General features: G+C 43.3%; 1 protein-coding gene across 4 annotated transcripts in view; it reads right to left on the bottom strand.

Moving 5' to 3' along the window:
- Positions 1–6867: 6867 nt before the first annotated feature.
- LOC109894129 (bifunctional UDP-N-acetylglucosamine 2-epimerase/N-acetylmannosamine kinase) overlaps positions 6868–21497 on the bottom strand; it is a 41347-nt gene continuing 26717 nt past the window's right edge. For all 4 annotated transcript variants that reach the window (XM_031828421.1, XM_031828420.1, XM_031828422.1 and 1 more), the window contains exons 4-13: positions 21038–21245; positions 20044–20196; positions 19221–19433; positions 18765–18852; positions 15604–15817; positions 14101–14230; positions 13404–13625; positions 11260–11442; positions 10923–11042; positions 6868–8932 (exon numbers count right to left, since the gene is read on the bottom strand). In XM_031828421.1, coding sequence (XP_031684281.1) covers positions 8697–8932; positions 10923–11042; positions 11260–11442; positions 13404–13625; positions 14101–14230; positions 15604–15817; positions 18765–18852; positions 19221–19433; positions 20044–20196; positions 21038–21245 — 1767 coding nt within the window. In that variant the 3' untranslated portion in view covers positions 6868–8696. The remainder of the gene's footprint in view (positions 8933–10922; positions 11043–11259; positions 11443–13403; positions 13626–14100; positions 14231–15603; positions 15818–18764; positions 18853–19220; positions 19434–20043; positions 20197–21037; positions 21246–21497) is intronic.

The raw sequence follows: 21497 nt of genomic DNA, 5'->3' as shown, positions 1-21497 counted from the left end.
GTCGTCAACATCGTTATTGAAGTGTTGTCCGTGACATTCAAATGATTATGGTTGCACCTAATTGGTGGAAGTAAAATTTCAGGTGAGACAAATGACATTTTATACTGCGTTTTGAATTCAATTATGTTTAGTGTTCCCTTAGGCCCTCCACCACTTTTGCTGTTTGTTGTATGGCCGTGGGGTCTCTCTGGGTTCAAAAGAATCTGGTGAAAATTAATATCTGGCTTCAAATTAATCTCTGTTGAAAATGGCAGAGAGGAAGAGGTGAAGCGAGGGGGTTTTCTCCTGTTCAAATCTGTCCACGGGAAGCAGACCGCCTGCCTTTTGGATGACTGTCTCTGTCCTAACAATGGGAGTCATCTCAAGTATGCAGTATCTCAAATGGTCAAACCGAAGTTGCCTACCTTTGATCAAAGCCACGCTGTTGGTTGGGAGGTGGCCAGTCAGAACGTGAAATCTTTGCGCTTGAATCTGTTCAACCAATAAATGGCTTTATTAGTTATGTTCATGTATATTTGGTGTAGCAACGAGCTATTGTGGAATTTTACAAATGCAACCTAATTTGGAACGTCTATATCAGGAGTATTCAACTCTTAAAGCGAATTTCTGTTTGATCCGAAAATGTGGTCGGAGGGTGTGACACAATTGCAGAGGCCGAATTGAGTTCCGTACGCATTGCCGTGTGCCTCCCAAATGTTTTAACAATGCGGAGGGCTCCGCACTGACATGATTGGTTGGCGGAAGGTCCTGTTTAAACAAACTCACTTCCTTGAAAACTTCCTTCACAACAGCTCTACTCACCTGTACTGCTCATCGAAGCACAATAAGTATTAAAGCCCCGACCTCTGCAGAGGCTGTATCAACGTAAATACTGCACGGCCAATGCAGACGTGGGATTGCCAATGCGGTGCCTTTAACACTACCGAGGTCTGGAGCCTGCTGGTTTTCTGTTCTACCTGCTAATTAATTGCACCCACCTGGTGTCCCAGGTCTAAATCAGTCCCTGATTCGAAGGGAGGAATGAGGGGGAAGCAGTGGAACTAGCTTCAAGGTCCAAAGTTGAGTTTGAAGGGGTTTATATGGTCATTCCATATAGGCTAGAGATACACTGCTCAAAAAGATAAAGGGAACACTTAAACAACACAATGTAACTCAATCGCACTTCTGTGAAATCAAACTGTCCACATAGGAAGCAACACTGATTGACAAATTTCACATGCTGTTGTGCAAATGGGATATACAACAGGTGGAAATTATAGGCAATTAGCAAGACACCCCCAATAAAGGAGTGGTTCTGCAGGTGGTGACCACAGAGCACTTCTCAGTTCCTATGCTTCCTGGCTGATGTTTTGGTCACTTTTGAATGCTGGAGGTGCTTTCACTCTAGTGGTAGCATGAGACGGAGTCTACAACCCACACAAGTGGCTCAGGTAGTGCAGCTCATCCAGGATGGCACATCAATGCGAGCTGTGGCAAGAAGGTTTGCTGTGTCTGTGAGCGTAGTGTCCAGAGCATGGAGGCGCTACCAGGAGACAGACCAGTACATCAGGAGACGTGGAGGAGGCCGTAGGAGGGAAACAACCCAGCAGCAGGACCGCTACCTCCGCCTTTGTGCAAGGAGGAGCAAGAGGAGCACTGCTAGAGCCCTGCAAAATGATCTCCAGCAGGCTACAAATGTGCATGTGTCTGCTCAAACGGTCAGAAACAGACCTGAATCCAATTGAGCACATCTGGGACATCATGTCTTGCTCTATCCACCAACAGACTGTCCAGGAGTTGGCGGATGCTTTAGTCCAGGTCTGGGAGGAGATCCCTCAGGAGACCATCCACCACCTCATCAGGAGCATGCCCAAGCGTTGTAGGGAGGTCATACAGGCACACACATTACTGAGCCTCATTTTGACTTGTTTTAAGGACATTACATCAAAGTTGGATCAGCCTGTAGTGTGGTTTTCCACTTTAATTTTGAGTGTGACTCCAAATCCAGACCTCCATGGGTTGATACATTTGATTTCCATTGATAATTTGTGTGATTTTGTTGTCAGCACATTCAACTATGTAAAGAAAAAAGTATTTAATAAGAATATTTCATTCATTCAGATCTAGGATGTTATTTTAGTGTTCCCTTTATTTTTTTGAGCAGTGTATAATAGCTAGGCTATGAAAACATTCCCAGAGGACTGAAAGACCTGCTGGTTTACGTTGTCATACTCTCTTGACATAGTACTTTACATTAAACTAATTCATTGTTCAGGGAATAGTATTTACCTAATTTTGGAAGCCAGGCCCCTCACATCTCACTGTATTTGTACATGGAAAACAGTGTGGTGACATACCGTAACCAAGTGATACATCTATAACAGTAAATATTAGGCTGAACGCGAGAGCGGCATTGTTGATGGCCACGTTCCACCCTCTATGAAAACAGAGGAGGCATTCCAGTCAGTAGCTCTACGTTTCCTTTAATCATTGGTAGGTGATGGTCTGACTGACTGTTGCTCAGGTGAATTGTCTGACTCTAGACAACTACACTGAACAAAAATATAAAACACAACATGCAACACTTTCTTAGATTTGACTGAGTTACAGTTCATATAAGGAAATCAGTCAAATTAAATAAATGCATTAGGCCCTAATCTATGGATTTCACATGACTGGGAATACAGATATGCATCTGTTGGTGTCACAGTTACCTTAAAAAAAGGAAAACCAGTCAGTATCCGGTGTGACCACCATTTCCCTCGTGCAGCGCGGCACGTCCTTCGCAATAGAGTTGATCAGGTTATTGATTGTGGCGAGTAGAATGTTGTCCCACTCTTCAATCGCTGTGTGAAGTTGCTGGATATTGGCAGGAACTAGAGCACCCTGTTGTACACGTTGATCCAGAGCATCCCACACATGCTCAATGGGTGACATGTTTGGTGAGAATGAAGGACATTTTCAGCTTCCAGAAAGAGTGAACAGAGGTAGGGTTGCAAAGGGTCGGAAACTTTCCGGTACATTTCCATGGGAAGTTAAGCCTGGGAATTTGTGGAATTTTGCTTAAATTCATCAAAAAAGGTTAGCTTATAACAGTGAACCTTTTTTTGTGGGAGAGACAAGGCAATTCTAGGTCTTGTGGCATATTTTGGTTAAACTATCCCCAATTCAATGGAATTGAATTGCATGTACAGCTGATTCTCAAGATCTTGCATACTAATGAGATGCTATTGAGCCCACAACTACTACACTGTCTGAGCCAAGGACTACATGCCTTTTGGTAAGTTTTGATTACAATACTGGGTGGGGTGAATATATTTAGACTTTTTGTTATCTAGTAAATAGTAGCCTACAGAAAAGTGTTTAAATAATTTCTAACTTGTTAACAATTTCTGCAAGTTAGTTTTTTCTACTATGTGGGTTTTAGCTTGCTTGAGACTGCTAACTGAGTGTTAATTCACCTGTTTCCATACATGTTTCATTTTAAAACATTTATACAAAGGAGTTGTTTCATCTAACTGCTTAACTATTTATCTGTACATGGAATTGTATTTAAATTTTTTTGCAAATTTGTTACTAATCTTTTCAAGGACAATGCCGAGCACCATCTGATGTGTGGAGACATTTCACTGCAGCTAATGTAGAAGGAAAAGCGGTGTACATTTGCAACTACTGTGCCAAATCATGTGAAGAATGCAACAAAGATGCAGAATCATCTGGCCACGTGCATAAAGTTCCCTTAGCGCTCACAACAAGCAACCGCTGGACAAAAATCCCTGTACTTCTATTCAAGGTGAAAATGATGAATCAGACACCATAACGATTTCAACAGCTCATGGTCCTCCTGGAATCAGACATTTGTTTGACTCTATGGAGGAACGTAGTCAGAGAAACGCTGATGAATGTCTTGCTGGAGCTGTGTACGCAACTGCTCACAGTCAATGTGTATTGGACAAGATTTCTGAATGTTCTTCGCCCAGCATACACCCCTCCAACCAGACATGCTTTATCTACTAATTTGCTGGATGCAGAGTTCAAGTGAAGGTTAAGCAAATCATAGAGAAAGCAGACTGTATTGCAATCATCTCTGATGGGTTTTCGAATGTTTGTGGGCAAGGAATAATTAACTACATCATGTCCACCCCTCAACCAGTATTCTACAAGAGCACAGACACACCAGTCTCTAGATTGCAGATGAGCTGAAAGGCAGTCATCAATGACCTTGGACCACAGAAGGTATTTGCACTGGTGGCAGACAATGCTGCGAACATGAAGGCTGCTTGGTCTAAAGTGGAGCCCTACCCTCACATCACACCTATTGGCTGTGCTGCTCATGCATCGAATCTGCTCCTCAAGGACATCATGGCACTGAAAACAATGGATGCACTCTACATGAGAGCCAAGGAAATGGTTAAGTATGTGAAGGGTCATCAAGTTATAGCAGCAATCTACCTCACCAAGCAAAGTGAGAAGAATTGTCCAGGACACCTACACCACCCGATGTCACAGGAAGGCCATAAAGATCATCAAGGACAACAACCACCCGAGCCACTGCCTGTTCACCCCGCTATCATCCAGAAGGCGAGGTCAGTACAGGTGCATCAAAGCTGGGACCGAGAGACTGAAAAACAGCTTCTATCTCAAGGCCATCAGACTGTTAAACAGCCACCACTAACATTGAGTGGCTGCTGCCAACACACTGACTCAACTCCAGCTACTTTGATAATGGGAATTGATGGGAAATGATGTCAAATATATCACTAGCCACTTTAAACAATGCTACCTAATATGTTTACATACCCTACATTATTCATCTCATATGTATACGTATATACTGTACTCTATATCATCTACTGCATCCTTATGTAATACATGTATCACTAGCCACTTTAACTATGCCACTTTGTTTACATACTCATCTCATATGTATATACTGCACTCAATACCATCTACTGTATCTTGCCTATGCCGCTCTGTACCATCACTCATTCATATATCTTTATGTACATATTCTTTATCCCCTTACTCTTGTCTATAAGGTAGTAGTTTTGGAATTGTTAGCTAGATTACTTGTTGGTTATTACTGCATTGTCGGAACTAGAAGCACAAGCATTTCGCTACCCTCGCACTAACATCTACTAACCATGTGTATGTGACAAATAACATTTGATTTGATTTGATTTGAAGAATAAGAGCACCACATTGAAGCTACCCAGCAACACCCGTTGTAGTGGTGTTGATGTCATCATGTTTGACAGTCTCCTGGAGGGGAAGGCGTCTCTCCAAGAAATAGCCATATCACAGTCTGCCGATATGGACAGCCCCATCAAGAGGATCCTGCTGGATGATGTATTTTGGGAGAGAGTGGTAAGCAGCCTGAAACCTGTAGCAGTAACCATTGCACGGATTGAGGGAGAGCCATCCTGTCTGATGTTCAGACTCTGCTTGCAGATGTAAGATAAGAAATCCATACTGCCCTGCCCACTTCACTGTTGCTCCAAGCAGAGGAAACTGCTGTTCTGAAATACATCAAAAAGCGGGGAGACTTCTGCCTGAAGCCCATACATGTTGCAGCGTACATGTTGTACCCCAAGTATGCTGGCAAGAGCATCCTGTTTGCTGCAGAGATCAACAAGGCCAATGGTGTCATCACCACTGTCTCGCCACCTTGGCCTGGATGAGGGCAAGGTTCTTGGCAGTCTGGCGAAGTAAACTTACAAGCAAGGGCTTTGGGATGGAGATACAATATGGCAGTCGTGCTAACATATCTCATCAGCTACCTGGTGGAAGGGACTCTGTGGATCTGAGGCTCTTTTCCCTGTTGCCATCATCATCCTCCAAATCCCACCAACATCAGCCGCCTCAGAACTGGTCCTTGTTTGGGAACACACACACCAAAGCACGCAACAGGATGACCAATACAAGGGTTGAAAAAGTGGCCACCTGGGCACATTTGAGGCTTTTTGAGTCTGACAACGAGCCATCCTCAACAAGGTTGGAAAGTGACAGTGAATATGAGGCCTCAGAGTCTGATGTTCAAGAGGTGGACATTGAGGAGGTCCAGGGAGAAGACATGGAAGCCTGAGAGGAAGACAACCAAATCTTTAGTTTCTAGACTATAATTTTACAGATGTTGAAAACGTTTTGGGGAGATGTGATGGATCATTCAATATTAACTTTATTTTGTTGTTCAGTGAAATCATGCCATGTGAAGTCGACTCATTCGTAACAAAACATTTTTTCTATTGAAGGATTTAATAATTTGTAATTATGTCTACTTATAAGGTAAAAGGTTTGTTTGTCTCCATATGATATAGTAAATATATCCAATGCAAAAAATATCTACATTCAAATGATATTAATATTAATTCCCAAGGAACTTTTCCACCTCTGAATATTCCCCAAAATGTGCAACCCTATACAGAGGCCATGCAACATCATGCTGAAACATGAGGTGATGGCACGACAATGGGCCTCAGGATCTCATCACGGTATCCCTGTGCATTCAAATTGACATCAATAAAATGCATGTGTGTTGGTTGCCCATAGCTTATGCCTGCCCATACCATAACCCCACCATGGGGCATCCACACAGCGCCGACTCCATCTGCCCGGTACAGTTGAAACCAGGATTCATCCTTGAAGAGCATACTACAATCCTGCAGTCAGGATGCCAATTGCACACTCCCCTGAGAGATCTGTGGCATTGTATTGCCTTTTATTGTCCTTAACACAAGGTGCACCTGTGTAATGATCATTCTGTTTAATCAGCTTCTTGATATGCCACACCTGTCACGTTGATGGATTATCTTCCCAAAGGAGAAATTCCCACTAACCAGGATGTAAACAAATTTGTGCACAAAACTTGAGAAATAAACATTTTGTACATATGGAAAATATCTGGGATCTTTTATTTCAGCTCATGTTTCATGGGACCAACACTTTACATGTTGCGTTCATATTTTTGTACAGTATAGATTCTAGTGTCTGTCTATGACATGGTCAAAACAGACAAAAGAACAGGGGTATTGGCACAAGACTACTTTGTATTGTCACATTTGAAACCATACTTATATATTGTAAATACATTTTTTTCTCTCCTTTACCAAGTAGATACCTGGCAATTTCTGTACAGTGAAAGTGTGCAACTGTTTTGTGAACCGGATGCGATTCTATAAAATCACACTACTACTGTGACAAACAGCTGGAGGCGGATCTTGCTTGCCAACTGGAGATGAAGGGCATGGGAAGAAATCAGCCATTCTGGTTTGCGGCGTCTCAATCGCACCACCACCTGATTGTAATCACTATGCCCCGAGTTTCTCTGCAGCTCAGTTGGATGGTAAAACCTGGAGCTTGTATCACCAGGATAGTGGATTCGATTCCAGGGATTAGTGGCAGATAATACACTAAAACGTCACTGATTGTGATGACAATGAGTGACACGGTATGTATGACATGGGAAAGTGCGTTGTATTATGTTAAAATATTTCATGTTCAGTGTTTATTTGTATACAGCAGTACTGGATTTAAGCCAATTTTCCCTCAGGGACATTAATGTTCAACCCTACGATAGCACAAGCAGACTGGCACTCCGCCAAGCCCTGTGGTGTGTTTACGATGTAGCCTTGTTCTGCCACACCTAAAACCATGAATAGCATCTAATGAACCATATTAATCCATCCACCCATCCGTAACGGACATTTTCTTGCGTGTGTTTAATGTGTAGAATACCCATTGCATTGAGAGGGGGGGGGTCACAAAGTACCCAAGTGAAGTCAAATAAAAAAAGCTTCAGGATCCATGACATGATCAAAAACAGAAATAGACAAACGGGATAATCACATGACTGATTTGTACACAGTAAACTCTTCAAATATGACAGATCAAGGCAACAACAAAAAAGTGCACATAAAACAAAACAAAGAATGATAGTGAATACAAGTGATTTGGCAGCACACCTTCAATTGAAGCACACAGTCAAGACAACTATGGACATACATAGCATAGGCATTACATTTGAGGGTACGTCGTAACTGTGGTCCTAGAGAGAGAGTGGTCCTAGAGAGAGAGTGGTCCTAGAGAGAGAGTGGTCCTAGAGAGAGAGTGGTCCTAGAGAGAGAGTGGTCCTATAGAGAGTGGTCCTATAGAGAGTGGTCCTTGGGTAAGTCACCTGGTTGCAGAACTGGTTCCAGTTCCACATGCTCAACTTAAATGATTGAATGGTAATGAATCATTTGATTGATTGATTGAAATGAAACATTTAACGTGGCGGTACCTAAAACATCTCCTGGGGGCATTTGGTTTTCCAAACCAGCAGTAACGTTTGCCGATTCCAAAATGGAGACAAAATAAGATAAAGTGGCGCAAAGTGCTTACAGCTCGGTATGACAAATACATACAATTAAATATGTCATAGCAACATGCAGCTTTCATAGCGTGGCTTCAACAATAACATATTGTACATTTAGAATTAAGACGTAACAAAAACATGGAACTATGAGGGTCAAAATATTGAAAGATATGTCCCTCCTCCTTTGGGGACCACAAATGAAAACTAGAGCTTGACAACTGACCCATGGGTCTTAATAGATGCGCCTGGATGTGTAGTCCATTACCGTAATGTTCTTAATAGATAGATGTACCTGATTGTGTAGTCCAGTACCGTAATGTTCTTAATAGATGCACCTGTTGTGTAATCCATTACCGTAATGTTCTTAATAGATGCGCCTGGTTGTGTAGTCCAGCACCATGCTAGCGGCCCCCAGTAGGGCGGGCTCTTCGAGGTCGGATGTCAGGACCTGGATGCGCTGGGCGGAGGTGAGGGCTCTCTGACCTATGACCTGCTGGACAGGTGCCTGGTAGTGGGTGGCCAGCACTCCTGACAGGATGACCAGAGAGGGGTTGACCACGTGGAGGATGTTGACGATGCCCACTCCGAGGGCCATGCTGGCTGAATGAGGAGGAAACGGGGGTGAGGAGAGTTGTTAGCTATAAAATACAGGGTGGCTTTCATACAGATGCACTATGATTCAAACTGGCTCTGGACTATGATGTCAATGTCACATTTGATATCTTGTTGTCATGCATCATATTTCAGCTAGTAAATGAAAATGATCAAACGTATTTATCAAACATATTTAACCAGGTCAGTCATTGAGGAAAAATAAATGTACAGTGCTTTGAACTTTCACATTTTGTTGCGTTACAATTCAATCTATTTCAATCCTACTTTGTAATTTTTGGTCATTGATCTACATAAAATATTCCATAATGTCAAAGTGAAAAGAAAATTCACAGATTTTATTTGATTTAACTAGGGAAGTCAGTTAAGAACAAATTCTTCTTTTCAATGACAGCCTAGGAACAGTGGGTTAACTGCATGTTCAGGGGCAGAACGACAGATTGTACCTTATCAGCTCGGGGGTTTGAACTTGCAACCTTCCGGTTACTAGTCCAACGCTCTAACCACTAGGCTATCCTGCCGCACCAGGGAGCTTTTAGAAAGCCTCATAATGAAGGGCAGTGACTGGTAATGGGTCACTTTTTATTTATCTATTATTTTATCAGGTAAGTTGAGTTCTCATTTGCAGCAACAACCTGGGGTATAGTTACAGGGGAGAGGAGGGGGATGAATGAGCCAATTGTAAACTGGGGATTATTAGGTGACCAGATTGGGAATTTAGCCAGGGCACCGGGGTTAACACCCCTACTCTTATGATAAGTGCCATGGGTTCTTTAATGACCTCAGAGAGTCAGGACACCCATTTAACGTCCCATCTGAAAGACGGCACCCTACACAGGGCAGTGTCCCCAATCACTGCCCTGGGGTATTGGGATATTTTTTTTTAGACCAGAGGAAGAGTGCCTCCTCCTGGCCCTCCAACACCACTTCCAGCAGCATCTGGTCTCCCATCCAGGAACTGACCAGGACCAACCCTGCTTAGCTTCAGAAGCAAGCCAGCAGTGGTATGCAGGGTGGTATACTGCTGGCATACAAATCAGACATTGAATATCGGTCCCCCCTATGGGACGGTTGAGCTAATGCGATTAGCATGAGGTTGTATGTAACAATAAAAAAATAAAAAATTGTATTATCTTTTACCAGATCTAATGTGTTATATTCTCCTACATTCATTTCACATTTCCACAAACTTCAGTGTTTCCTTTCAAATGGTATCAAGAATATGCATATCCTAGTTTCAGATAAATGGCATACCCAAATCTTTGGCGAAAATTGAAAAAAATGGTCCGATCCTTTTTAAGCATGTTCACGTTAATAATTATGCTGTGGATGATGCATTAAACCACCCAGACACATCACAGATACAATCGTTCTTCTGAACTGAGCTGCTGGACAGAAAGGAAGCTGCTTAGAGATGTCACCATGAGGCCATTGATTTTAAAACAGATAAAGTTCAATGGCTGTGATGGGAGTAAAACTGAACATTGTAGTGACTCCAAATAAATGACAGCGTGAAAAGAAGCATACAAATATACAGAATACAATTATTCCAAAACGTATATATGTATGCAACAATGCACTAAAGTAATACTGCAAAAAAATGTGTTTTAGCCTAAATCCAAAGCCTTATGTTTGGGGCAAATCCAACAACACATCACTGAGTAACTGCCTCATTTTCAAGCATGGTGGTGGCTGCAGTGTTTCTCATTGACTCAGAGGGGGGAGGATTTATCTAATCAAGGTATATTAATGCTTTGTTTCATTAATCTTTTTTTTAATGATAAAATTTTTCTTCCACTTGAAGAGTATTTTGTGTAGATCATTGACAACATAAAATGTAATACCACTTTTTAACAATCAAAATGTGAAGAAATCCAAGGGAGGTGTAGACTTTCTACAGGCACCGCATCATTTAACTTATGAAAGAGTAGGTCTGATTTAAGGTGATGTTCAACCAACATAACGAGCGCGGACCCACCTGTTCTGAGAACGGCTTCAGCCTTGCTGTTGCCCAGGCGGGCTGCGTTGATGAGGTGGATGGCGCTGACGAACTCGGCCTTCTTCAGATCCCCCATCCCCTCCACCTCCAGCAGTTCCTCTGGAGAACCAAACAGACACATGCCAGGGGTCAAATCAACATCTCTTTTTCATTCGACAAAAGGCGTGCCGTTTTAAGCTTTGCATCCCTCCCTGGTGAAGACGGACATCCAATGTGTGCCTGGTTCAATGCATTATAACCACCATGCATGATGCTTTTCCGGTTTTAAGTGAAGGGTTACCTAAAAAAATTTGAATCAAGAAGTGTTCTAACTAACCGTCATGGAGCCTCTTGGCTTCTTTCTGTAGGGCCATGCCTGATGCATAGGCCTCGATGCAGCCACGGCTGCCACACATACACTCCGGCCCGTCCAGAGACACCATGATGTGGCCCAGCTCGGCCGCGCAGAACGTACTGCCGTGGATCAGCTCGTTGTGCTGGATGATGCCCCCGCCGATGCCTGTTCACAAATCAAACAGAATGGTTAGTGGCTTCCCGATCAGCACGACTACCATATTTGTTAGGGGTCCTTTGTTAGCAAGGTTCTGACACCCCTATAGTGACAAATGTTGTTTTGATGGGTAGGTACACTACGTAGCTACGCTGGCATGAACGAGCAATCCTTAATAGTGTAACGAACCTGGGTTTATAAGAGCGGAAATCGACCCTGCCGCAGGAGCATGCTTTTGCGGCACAGTCGGACCTCGGGCTAGAAGGTTGAGGGTTCGAGGCCTGCTCCCTGCCTGTTTCATTACAATATGTTGTGACTCACAAAAAAAACTAAACGTGTGGCGTATCTTGTGCACCAGCTTGATGATAGCTAACATTTGCTATCTGACTGATTAGCTAGCTAATTGTTATGTTCGTTCCTTGATCAATGACAAACTGGGGGGGGGGGGGGGTTGTTAACTTTGACTAATTAGATACTTCAGCTAGCAATACAACGGTAGAGCAAAACAAAACAACCTCATTCGTCACTATGGGCGACGGAACTTTGCTTAGAACAGATCCTGTGCAAATCAGGAAGAAGCCATGCTTATTGGGTCGCTACACCGGTTCAGAAATGACACACAACGGTTAAGTCCAGAGACACACACATTACACACATACATGAGAGAGAGAGAGTTCTGTCCGGTTTTTAGAACAGCTGCCATGTTAAGAGTCTTTATTCTCTACATTTTGGAGATGTAACACGAGAGCGCCTCCAACAAGTCCCTCTATGAAATGACCCGCTGTAAACAAGCAAAACAGAGAGGGGGGGGGGGATTTAACGGACGTTTTTATGGATTGACATGTGTTTCCACGTCTGTACCGTGTTGTGGTGTCAACAAATTGCATATCTGCTTTCACTGGACATATTCATTAGGTATTGAAAACTAGCAGAAATAAAGAGCACAACACAGAAGCGTCAATTATCACTTAGCAACGGCTTCGGAGGAGAAAGTGGCGCTCTCGGAAAGTTCAGACAGAAACCACATTGGCCCAAATCTAGATATGACTGGTTAAGTGTAAGTAATTAAACTGACTAATATTAGCATTTTATATGCATTAGTTAAAAATGTCCGCTTTCAGAACGTGGAACTTGACTATTGAAAATCATACTATTGTTATGTTGGATATCAAAGGACAGAGGCATGGAAAGAATGTCACCACGCCCGGTTTGCAGACAGTAGAAACGTTTCCAACCCCGAACAATTATGCGCAGGTGTGTCTGTAAACTGTATAAATACATTTGACATGGGTGAATTATTTTGTCGTCAGTGAAATCCGACAAAAAAGGCTATTGATGCTTTTTTTTGGGCGTGTATAGCCTGTTGATCGAATAACCAGGTGTCGCAACGTTAAGCTTTAATTAAGCTGCCATCAACCTATGATTTACACATTAGCACTGCGTTAAGAGATTATATACAAACAGGTGCGGTCATCGTTGCTATCGTTTCCAATGCCTCAGATTTAAAAATGTCATTGCCCTCAGGAAAAGCTCAAGTGAATTAAATAGGAGATCTTAATAGTATCAGTAGCATTGTCAAAAAACATGGTTACGGCAAGGTTTTTTTCCCCTTTAGTCGCTCACTTTTGTAAAAACTAAATCAAAATGGTTTGCAAATGCCTCAAAGACAATCCCTCATTCGACAGGGGGTAGCTATGGAGGACTGTGCTCCAGGACACAAATCCAGGTTTTTCAATACCTTTTCAATCCACTCAAAATGAAGAAAATAAGTACAGACTGACATTTGATTGCCTAGTTTCTATTGCACGCTATCCACCCACACAGTCATTGTTTACTATCCATCTCATCTGGGTGTGGAATGTATTCTCAACCTTTGCAAATAATCTAACCTTAAGTTAAAAAGGTTATAATGACAGTCGTGCATATTTCATAGAAACACAATGAATCAGCAGAATGAACAGTAATAGTACCCGTTCCAGTGATGATGGTGACAAAGTTCTCCACTCCTTTGCCGTGGCCAAACTTCTTCTCTGCCAGGGCAGCACAGTTGCCGTCGTTGTCGACCCAGACGGGCAGGTGGAGGGCGTCAGAGATGGGGGTGCGGATGTCGATGGAGCTCCACTCCTGGATCAGCTTGGTGGAGTGGAGGATCACACCCTCCTGTGGGTTCACCCTGCCCCCAGTTGACACACCTGAGGGGGGTGGAGGAGAGCAAATCAGATCCTGTCAAACTAGGGGTCTTTTCCTACTAGCTACTAACAAGTTCTTCATTGAGGAAAAATGTACTTACGACTGTGATATGTGATCGTCTCACCTAGCAACCTTAAGACGATTGCACTAACTAAGTCGCTCTGGATAAGATCGTCTGCGAAATTACTAAAATGATTATATAGTGAGAAAACTAGGGTCTACGCAGACTTTGAAGCGTATTTATTGTCGCGGAGCACAACAAACTGGGGCAAGAGATTGGGACGTTTAAGCATTTAAAACATTGAATAAAGGGAAGTTATTTGACACAAGCACAGTGAAATGGTTCAATTGCAAGCCCCGCCCAACATTTGGTATAGTCAATGTGCTTGACACATTCGCATAAGAAAAGGTTGCCATATTCAAGTGCAATTCAAAGCATAAAAAGGGACATTTCATGAAGGAGAGAAAGCCACATACCCACTCCCAGAATCCGGCAGTTGAGATGAACAGCGTCAAAGACTGCCTCCGCACACATCTTCAGTATCAGCTCGATCCTAGCCTCGTAGGTTTTGGGGTTCGCCTGAGAGTACTTCTTCACTATCTTACCCTACAATTAAAAAATATGTATAAAAAATTTAAAAATCAGACCAAAACACTAATATTTAAAATAAAATGTTCCTTAAAATGAAATTTTATTCTGTTGCCCATAATAAATAATAAAGTATATGCTATTTAGCAGATTTTATCCGAAGCGAGTTAGTGATCCTATCGGTGGCCCCAGCAGAGCTCTAACCCACAACCCATACAAGTGTCTTGCTCTACCAACTCAGCCACAGAGAACCAACACGTTTTAAATTGTTACCCACAAAGATATTTCATGCAGATCAATCCACTTGTTCAACACAATCAACCCATAAGTACAGTTGGTACATTATTAGATAAGGAAGGCCACACAAGGAAAGGACAACACAATGTGTTGGTTGACAAGTCAGTGCTTGTCTGACCCTGATATAGATATAAAGAAATCTCTGACGTCTCAGAAGAATGTTATACCTCACAGCCACTTTCATCTGATCGGCAGATGCTCATGGTGTTACTCACGTAAAATCAAATGGGGCCTAATCAAGATAAAAATGTGTTAAAAAACGACAGACGACTTCCGTTAGGCTAAAGAATGATCGGATGACATTCTAATCTAACCATTAGTCATGAAGTTGGAGAATAGAAGATATGACTTCTCACGGTTGACATTTGTGTTCAACTCCAACTTACTCACTGACGAAAAGCAGTTTTAGACAACACAAATGCCCGCGACAAATAATAACAAATGACAGTTCTATAGCGCTTTGCACAATCTGAAAGTGCTTCAAAAGAAAAAAAGAAAACAAGCAATACATCATGAGTAGCCTGGCTATAGTTAGGTCAACCAATAGAGGCCAAGTCTTTGAGCGCATGCATCCTCCAAAGATGGAGAGGGACAGTTCATGGCTTGATCAGGCTAGAAATGGTACAGGCCTGGGGCTTCATCCATGAGAATTGCAACGTTACAAAAATATGGCAGAATTGGCTTAATTCTCAGTCGTGTTGAAAGGCAAGTCATTTCAGCTCTGTACATCATGCCATCTTGGTATGGGAAATAGTTCCATCGATCGTTTCTTTAGTACACTTCTAGGGTCCTTTGGTGTTTATGGGCATTCTACACTATCAATCACCATTACAAACCTGAACTAGTTGGGTGTAGAGGGATGATGACCCCACATGGATGGTTAGACAGAAATCAGAGAAGCACACAGCAGTGAGAGAATAGATGGATAGTGTAATGTACTGTATGTTTATTATGCTGATGTATGACCAGGAAGAGGATTTATGCTTTTAACCAATCCCGACTAATAATGGTAAGATGATTAATAAATCTAACACACAGTGTAACACAGTGTACCCCCCCCCACCTCACGCATCCCCCTCACCACTACCTCGTACCCTCATGCTGACGATGGCCACGCGGAGGTTGGTCCCCCCCAGGTCGATGGCTAGGGCGCTCTGAGTCTCCAGGATGTGGTCGATGTCCTGGGAGATGTCCCACTCCCTGATGGGGGGGAAGCAGAAGGTCTTTTGCAGTGGCTCATCAAGGTCGATGGCCTGCAGGAACTTCATGATGCGAGGCACCGCATTCCCGTCGCCGTAGATCTTTGAGCTGGGGGGGGGGGGGGGGTCACACGGGATGAAGAAGAGGGGAATTTTAGTGAGATTTCAGTTCAATGTGAAAAATGGAAATTGTGAGGGTTACTATAAAGAAATATATAAACCACCATTCCAAAGTTTGGGGTAACTTAGAAATGTCCTTGTTTTTGAAAGAAAAGCACATATTTTGTTCATTAAAATAACATCAAATTGATCACAAACAGTGTAGACATCGTTAATCTTGTAAATTACTATTGTAGCTGGAAAAGGCAGAATTTTTATGGAATATCTACATGGGCGTACAGAGGCCCATTATCAGCAACCATCACTCCTGTTTTCAAATGGCACGTTGTGTTAGCTAATCAACGTTTATCATTCTAAAAGGCTAATTGATCATTAGAAAACACTTTTGCAACTATGTTAGCACAGCCGAAAACTGTTGTTCTGATTAAAGAAGCAATACAACTGGCCTTCTTTAGACTAGTTGAGTATCTGGAGCATCAGCATTTGTGGGTTCGATTACAGGCTCAAAATGGCCAGAAACAAGGAACTTTCTTCTGAAACTCGTCAGTCTATTCTTGTTCTGAGAAATGAAGGCTATTCCATGGAGAAATTGCCAAGAAACTGAAGGTCTCGCACAACGCTGTGTACTACTCCCTTCACTGAACAGCGCAATCTGATTCTAACCAGAATAGAAACAGTGGGAGGCCCCGGTGCACAACTGAGCAAGAGGACAAGTACATCAGAGTGTCTAGTTTGAGAAACAGATGTCCTCAACTTCATTAAATACTACCCGCAAAACACCAGTTTCAACGTCAACAGTGTGAAGAGGCGACTCCGGGATGCTGGACTTCTAGACATTTCTAAGTGACCCCAAACTTTTGAATGGTAGTGTGTGAGTGCATATATAACAGGAGAAGAGGGATTTGAGCTTTCAGACCTTTCTTTAACAAGCCAAGTCAGGTTTAAGAAACACTGAAAAGAGCCAATTCTGCCACAAATAGATTACCATATATTTTTTAAGGTATAAGTTCTTGAAATGGGGAAATTTAAGATTACTTAAAGGGTGACTACACTGATTTGGCCTCGTTTTGAAGATTGCTCATTAAGAATTGCTAGCGACCATGACTGAAGCCGAATGAGAGTTGTCTTGGGGGTGTGGTATGTTCATATGTTATAAACTGGGTGGTTCGAGCCCCAAATGCTGATTGGCTGACAGCCGTGGTACATCAGACCATATTCCATGGGTATGAAAAAAAAACGTTTTTTTCTGCTCTAGTTACATTGGTAACCAGTTTATAATAGGAATAAGGCACCTAATATGGCCAATATGCCATGGCTAAGGTCTGTATCCAGGCACTCCGCGTTGCGTCGTGCTTGAGAACAGCTTTTAGCTGTGGTATATTGGCCATATACCACACCCCGTCGGGCCTTATTGCTTAATTGTACCATGGCAGGTACAGTTGTTTGTCCCTCCTGAGTCACCGTGCCACTTCCTCAAACTATTAAAATGGTCAGAATTAATCCGTAATGAAGACATCTGTAATTAAATGTAGAAGTTTTTACCGAGAAGGTTTTAGTCGCGCAATTCTAAATCTAGTGATCTAAATCTAGGTGTTTGGTGCAGTATTTCTCAAGTTAACAAAATGTCCATGAGAAACTAGTCAGTACACTGCAGACAGTCTGTCAAGTGGCTACGCGCTCAGGACTGATTTCTGGGAACAATAACATGTCTGCGAATTCATTATCTGCAAGCTGTCAAACTATCGTAAATAAAGCACAAGCTACACGCTGTTTATCAGTGCCCTTAATCACTTGCTAGCTAGCTAAGTTCCAACTCTGTGTTTGTCAATGAAGCCAGGAAACAGTAGCCATCAGGCATATTGAGCAGCCAGGCCACAATCAGCTTATCAAGTCACTGGTGCGGTGCGAAGTGTGCGCTTCGGCGCAGTTTTGCTTTTTATAACTTTCTCATCATTACCAGAGTGTATCGGTCTGACAGTGTTTAATAGGGAATGATGTTACAAAACAGTTTTTTTGGGGGGGGGACAATATGCTTACGAATGGGTTTAGGAATACTGACACGTTCCAGTTGAGAGACAAGTGCACTCTGATCGTCTCCATGATCATTTTGGCCAAGTAAGTGTCAGACTTGAGTGATTGACACTATCAAACACATCAGCAAGTGGCCACTCCAGGGTTATTTCAGCATAACATTGGCGACAAGTCTGAGGTGCTGAGTAATGGGCAGGTCGGTCTCAGTCTGGATGCTCTGGCTGCTGTGATTGGATGGAGTGTGTACAGCTGACAGAGGACAATCAGCACTGTCTTTTATTTTCTGTTAGTGGGCATTGGGCACGATCGTAATCCATCCCCAACTCACCAGTATGTCGTGACAAACTCCGTTTTGGACTTTGACCAAAATGATCTTATTTACAGTTTGTAGTCAATTTTGACACTAGAATGAATGTTTCTGACTCGTATCGATGCCACATGGGCCATTTAAAACCAAATAAGTTGCTTCTAAGTGGCGGTTCACCTTTAAGTTCAGTTCAGAGTGATTCGGAGTTTCTGTAACACACACTTTCCAGTGTTCCGTTTGTGACACTCAAGGTGCAGGTTGATGGTCTTGATGGACTTGATAGTGAATGTTCTGGATTATTTTCATATCTGTTGATAGTGGTTGACGCCAGACGGGATGTACAAGGACACACTGATTATTCACTGTTGTATTGTACTGATGACATCCTGTGAACACTGTGATTCTGTATCAGCTGACAGTCGCTGCCTTTTTGTTTTGTATTTCTACAAGTCTTTCTGGTGTTGTTGTTTACTGAACATGTGGTGCTGTCTGATTAGGATAGAAAGGTCCCGTCTCCAAGAGGTCAGTTAGACATTTTCTCTGCTTCTGGGCTGGATGGTGTCTCCCTGTTGCAACTTGTAATAACGATAATGCTAACCAGGGGTATCTCTTCCCGAACTGCAGCTCCAGGGCATGGTAGATCTTATTCTGAGTGTCTGCGTCTCGGACATGGAGGACGTTTTCACCTGGAAATATAAAAAAATAATACAGCTCAACATCCTATAAGCATTCATAATGGGACGACTTGAAGAATGACAACAAAGCAACCACCAAAACACTCATACTGTATTGGCAAATTACAATGAAGAACTATACCAGGAAATATACAATGAAAAGTAACACTGGTAACCACAAGTAGGCCAAAATGGCACACATTTAGTCCAAAATGGTACACCATATCTCCATTTAGTGCACTACTTTTGACCAAGGCCCATATTCGAGCACTATATAGGGAATGGGGTGCCATTTTGGACTAAATGGACATTAGTAGACCCCCCCCCCCCCCCCCTACCCTGCCATTTTGGACTAAATTAACATTAGTAGACCCCCCTACCAGTCTCTCTCCCAGTCTGCCTGGACCCCAGGTTGATGACGGGGGTCCCGAATGCCCCGGCCTCTCTGACGCCACAGCTGCTGTTGCCGATCATGGCCCCAGCGTGACACACCAGCTGGATGAACTGCTCGAAGGGCACGTGCTTCACCGCCCGGAAGTTAGGGTGCTGCTCCACGCCCTTCTTCCTCATCACACGCACCATCTCCTTACTTCCTGTTGGGGGTCGTCACGGAGACGGGACAGGTGTTGCCAGGAGTTACAAGACGGAACGGAGAAGACTGTGGGATGTCTAATTTAACCGACTCCTCCACAGTCTACACTTGGACATTCAACTGAATCAACTGCAGCCATTTCTTGTTTTGCCGTAGTGTTTTGTTGGATATTAAGTATTGTAAACTTGGTTTCTAATCCTTTCTGGGGGACATTCTACGCTCTTCAAACCAGTCCTAGCCCTAACCATGAGACCGACTGAAGGATTCAGCCCTAGACACTAAATTGCCTTAGGCATTTACTGTACATTCTGTTGGCATTAGATGAGACACTTGCTGTAGCGTGTAAGATGAAACCCAAAACATGTCATGCTTGTTCCTAGCCAATTACAGAGGGAACATGTATTAGATCTAAGAAGGATCAAAGACATGCAGCTGAACTAGAAAAGCAGATCCCTTCAACAGAGCAGCCTTCTCACACTATTGACCAAGGGAGAGTTGACACTGTAGCTCCAGCTCCACGATGTGCGTGTGGGGTTGCGCAATATGACGGCGCCAAGAGGAGCGAAATGAGGAAAGGGCGAAAAAAAAAAATTGGAGAACCCCCCACTGACCTGCGTCTATGTTGGGGAAGAGGACGAGCGTTCGCTTGTTGAAGGAGATGAGGGCGTCCAACATCAGCTCGTAGATCTTGATGGAGTTCTTGATGTCAGTGGTGACCGGGTGCTGCAGGGCCACGATGTAGTCGTGCTCCTTCACATTGTCTCCTGTGGATGTCATTTAGAACATTCTCAGCATTCTAGTACTTTCTGAACTGGGGGAAGTCAACAGGCTACCGCTGCCACTGCTCTTTCCACACCGAAGGTACTAGCTACTGTACCATATCACTATACTATATAGTGGTATATGTACTATACCACTGTCCTAAAGTTGGTAATAAAAGGCTGGCCCTTTCAACCTGATTGGCCTGCAGCCCTGTCAATCACCCTTTATTGAAGCCTCCCCTCATTCCAACCATTCAGGTCGCTTGGATGCACTCCAGGGCACCGCCCACTCACACACCACGTTAGGGTGCGTTACCTGTATCTCGAGAAGACAAGTTGTTGGGATGCTGACAGACTTTTCACGTGCTGTTTCTGAAGTGTGGTGCGTTCATTGACAAGTGCGTGTTGGAAATGAATAGTGGGTTCATGTTGGGTGTAATACCAGCCAGGGTTAGATATAATTATATGACAAAGACACAGCGGATTTGTCACCTTGGTGATGTAAAGGCAGGACATCAAACCTAAAACAAAAACGGCATCACTGTCCTCAGTCCAGGTAACTGTAGCTGACTAGGCCATCAAGGTCAGTACAAAATTCCGACCAAGAGATCTACTGCATATTCAAATAGGAGTTCAAAACTGGTGCTGTGCAGAAACTGTAGCCGTCTTAGTTTGGGTGCTTGACACTGACAGCAGAGGTTGTAATTCCCTGCCTGACCAGGAAAAACACTGGGCCCTGGAACCTAGCTATTAGTCTGGTATACTGCATTGAACTGCATTCCCCCACTGAAAAAGTTTGAACGACACTGATTTAGGGGTTAAGGATAGTTACTCCAATACGTACCGAGCCAGTTCCTGATGATGTCCATGTAGTCATCGCGGTGATGGGCGGCCAGCAGCTTGTCGTAGGAGGGGCAGCCCGCCAACAGGATGCGAGTGTGGTCCTCACACATGGCGATGAGGTGCTGTTCGGCGGTGCGGGTGCAGCAGGCGTGGTAGTGGGCCAGCTTGGAGATGGCGTGACGGATCGAGTCGTCGATGGTGCCGCTCACCTTGGGATGGGAAAGGAGGAAGGATCAGACATCAGGATAAAAAAGTCTGTATTGTCTCTGTGGCGGTTCGTTGAGTGTTTGAAGCACTGCCATTGCCCTTAGGGAACAAATAGTTATTTTTATTGAACCAAGACCATCATTATCTCTGTTATGTTGCCTTCTTTGGTTTCCAGGACTTCTGTGTATTTTTGGTAACCTTGTTATTTTTTATGGTAATAAGCAGGTATTAACTCAGTAATGACATAGTTAGAT

Source organism: Oncorhynchus kisutch, linkage group LG7 (genome assembly GCF_002021735.2).
Source record: "Oncorhynchus kisutch isolate 150728-3 linkage group LG7, Okis_V2, whole genome shotgun sequence".
In the NCBI taxonomy this organism is placed as follows: Eukaryota; Metazoa; Chordata; class Actinopteri; order Salmoniformes; family Salmonidae; genus Oncorhynchus; species Oncorhynchus kisutch.
This window is presented reverse-complemented; position numbering and strand designations above follow the sequence as displayed.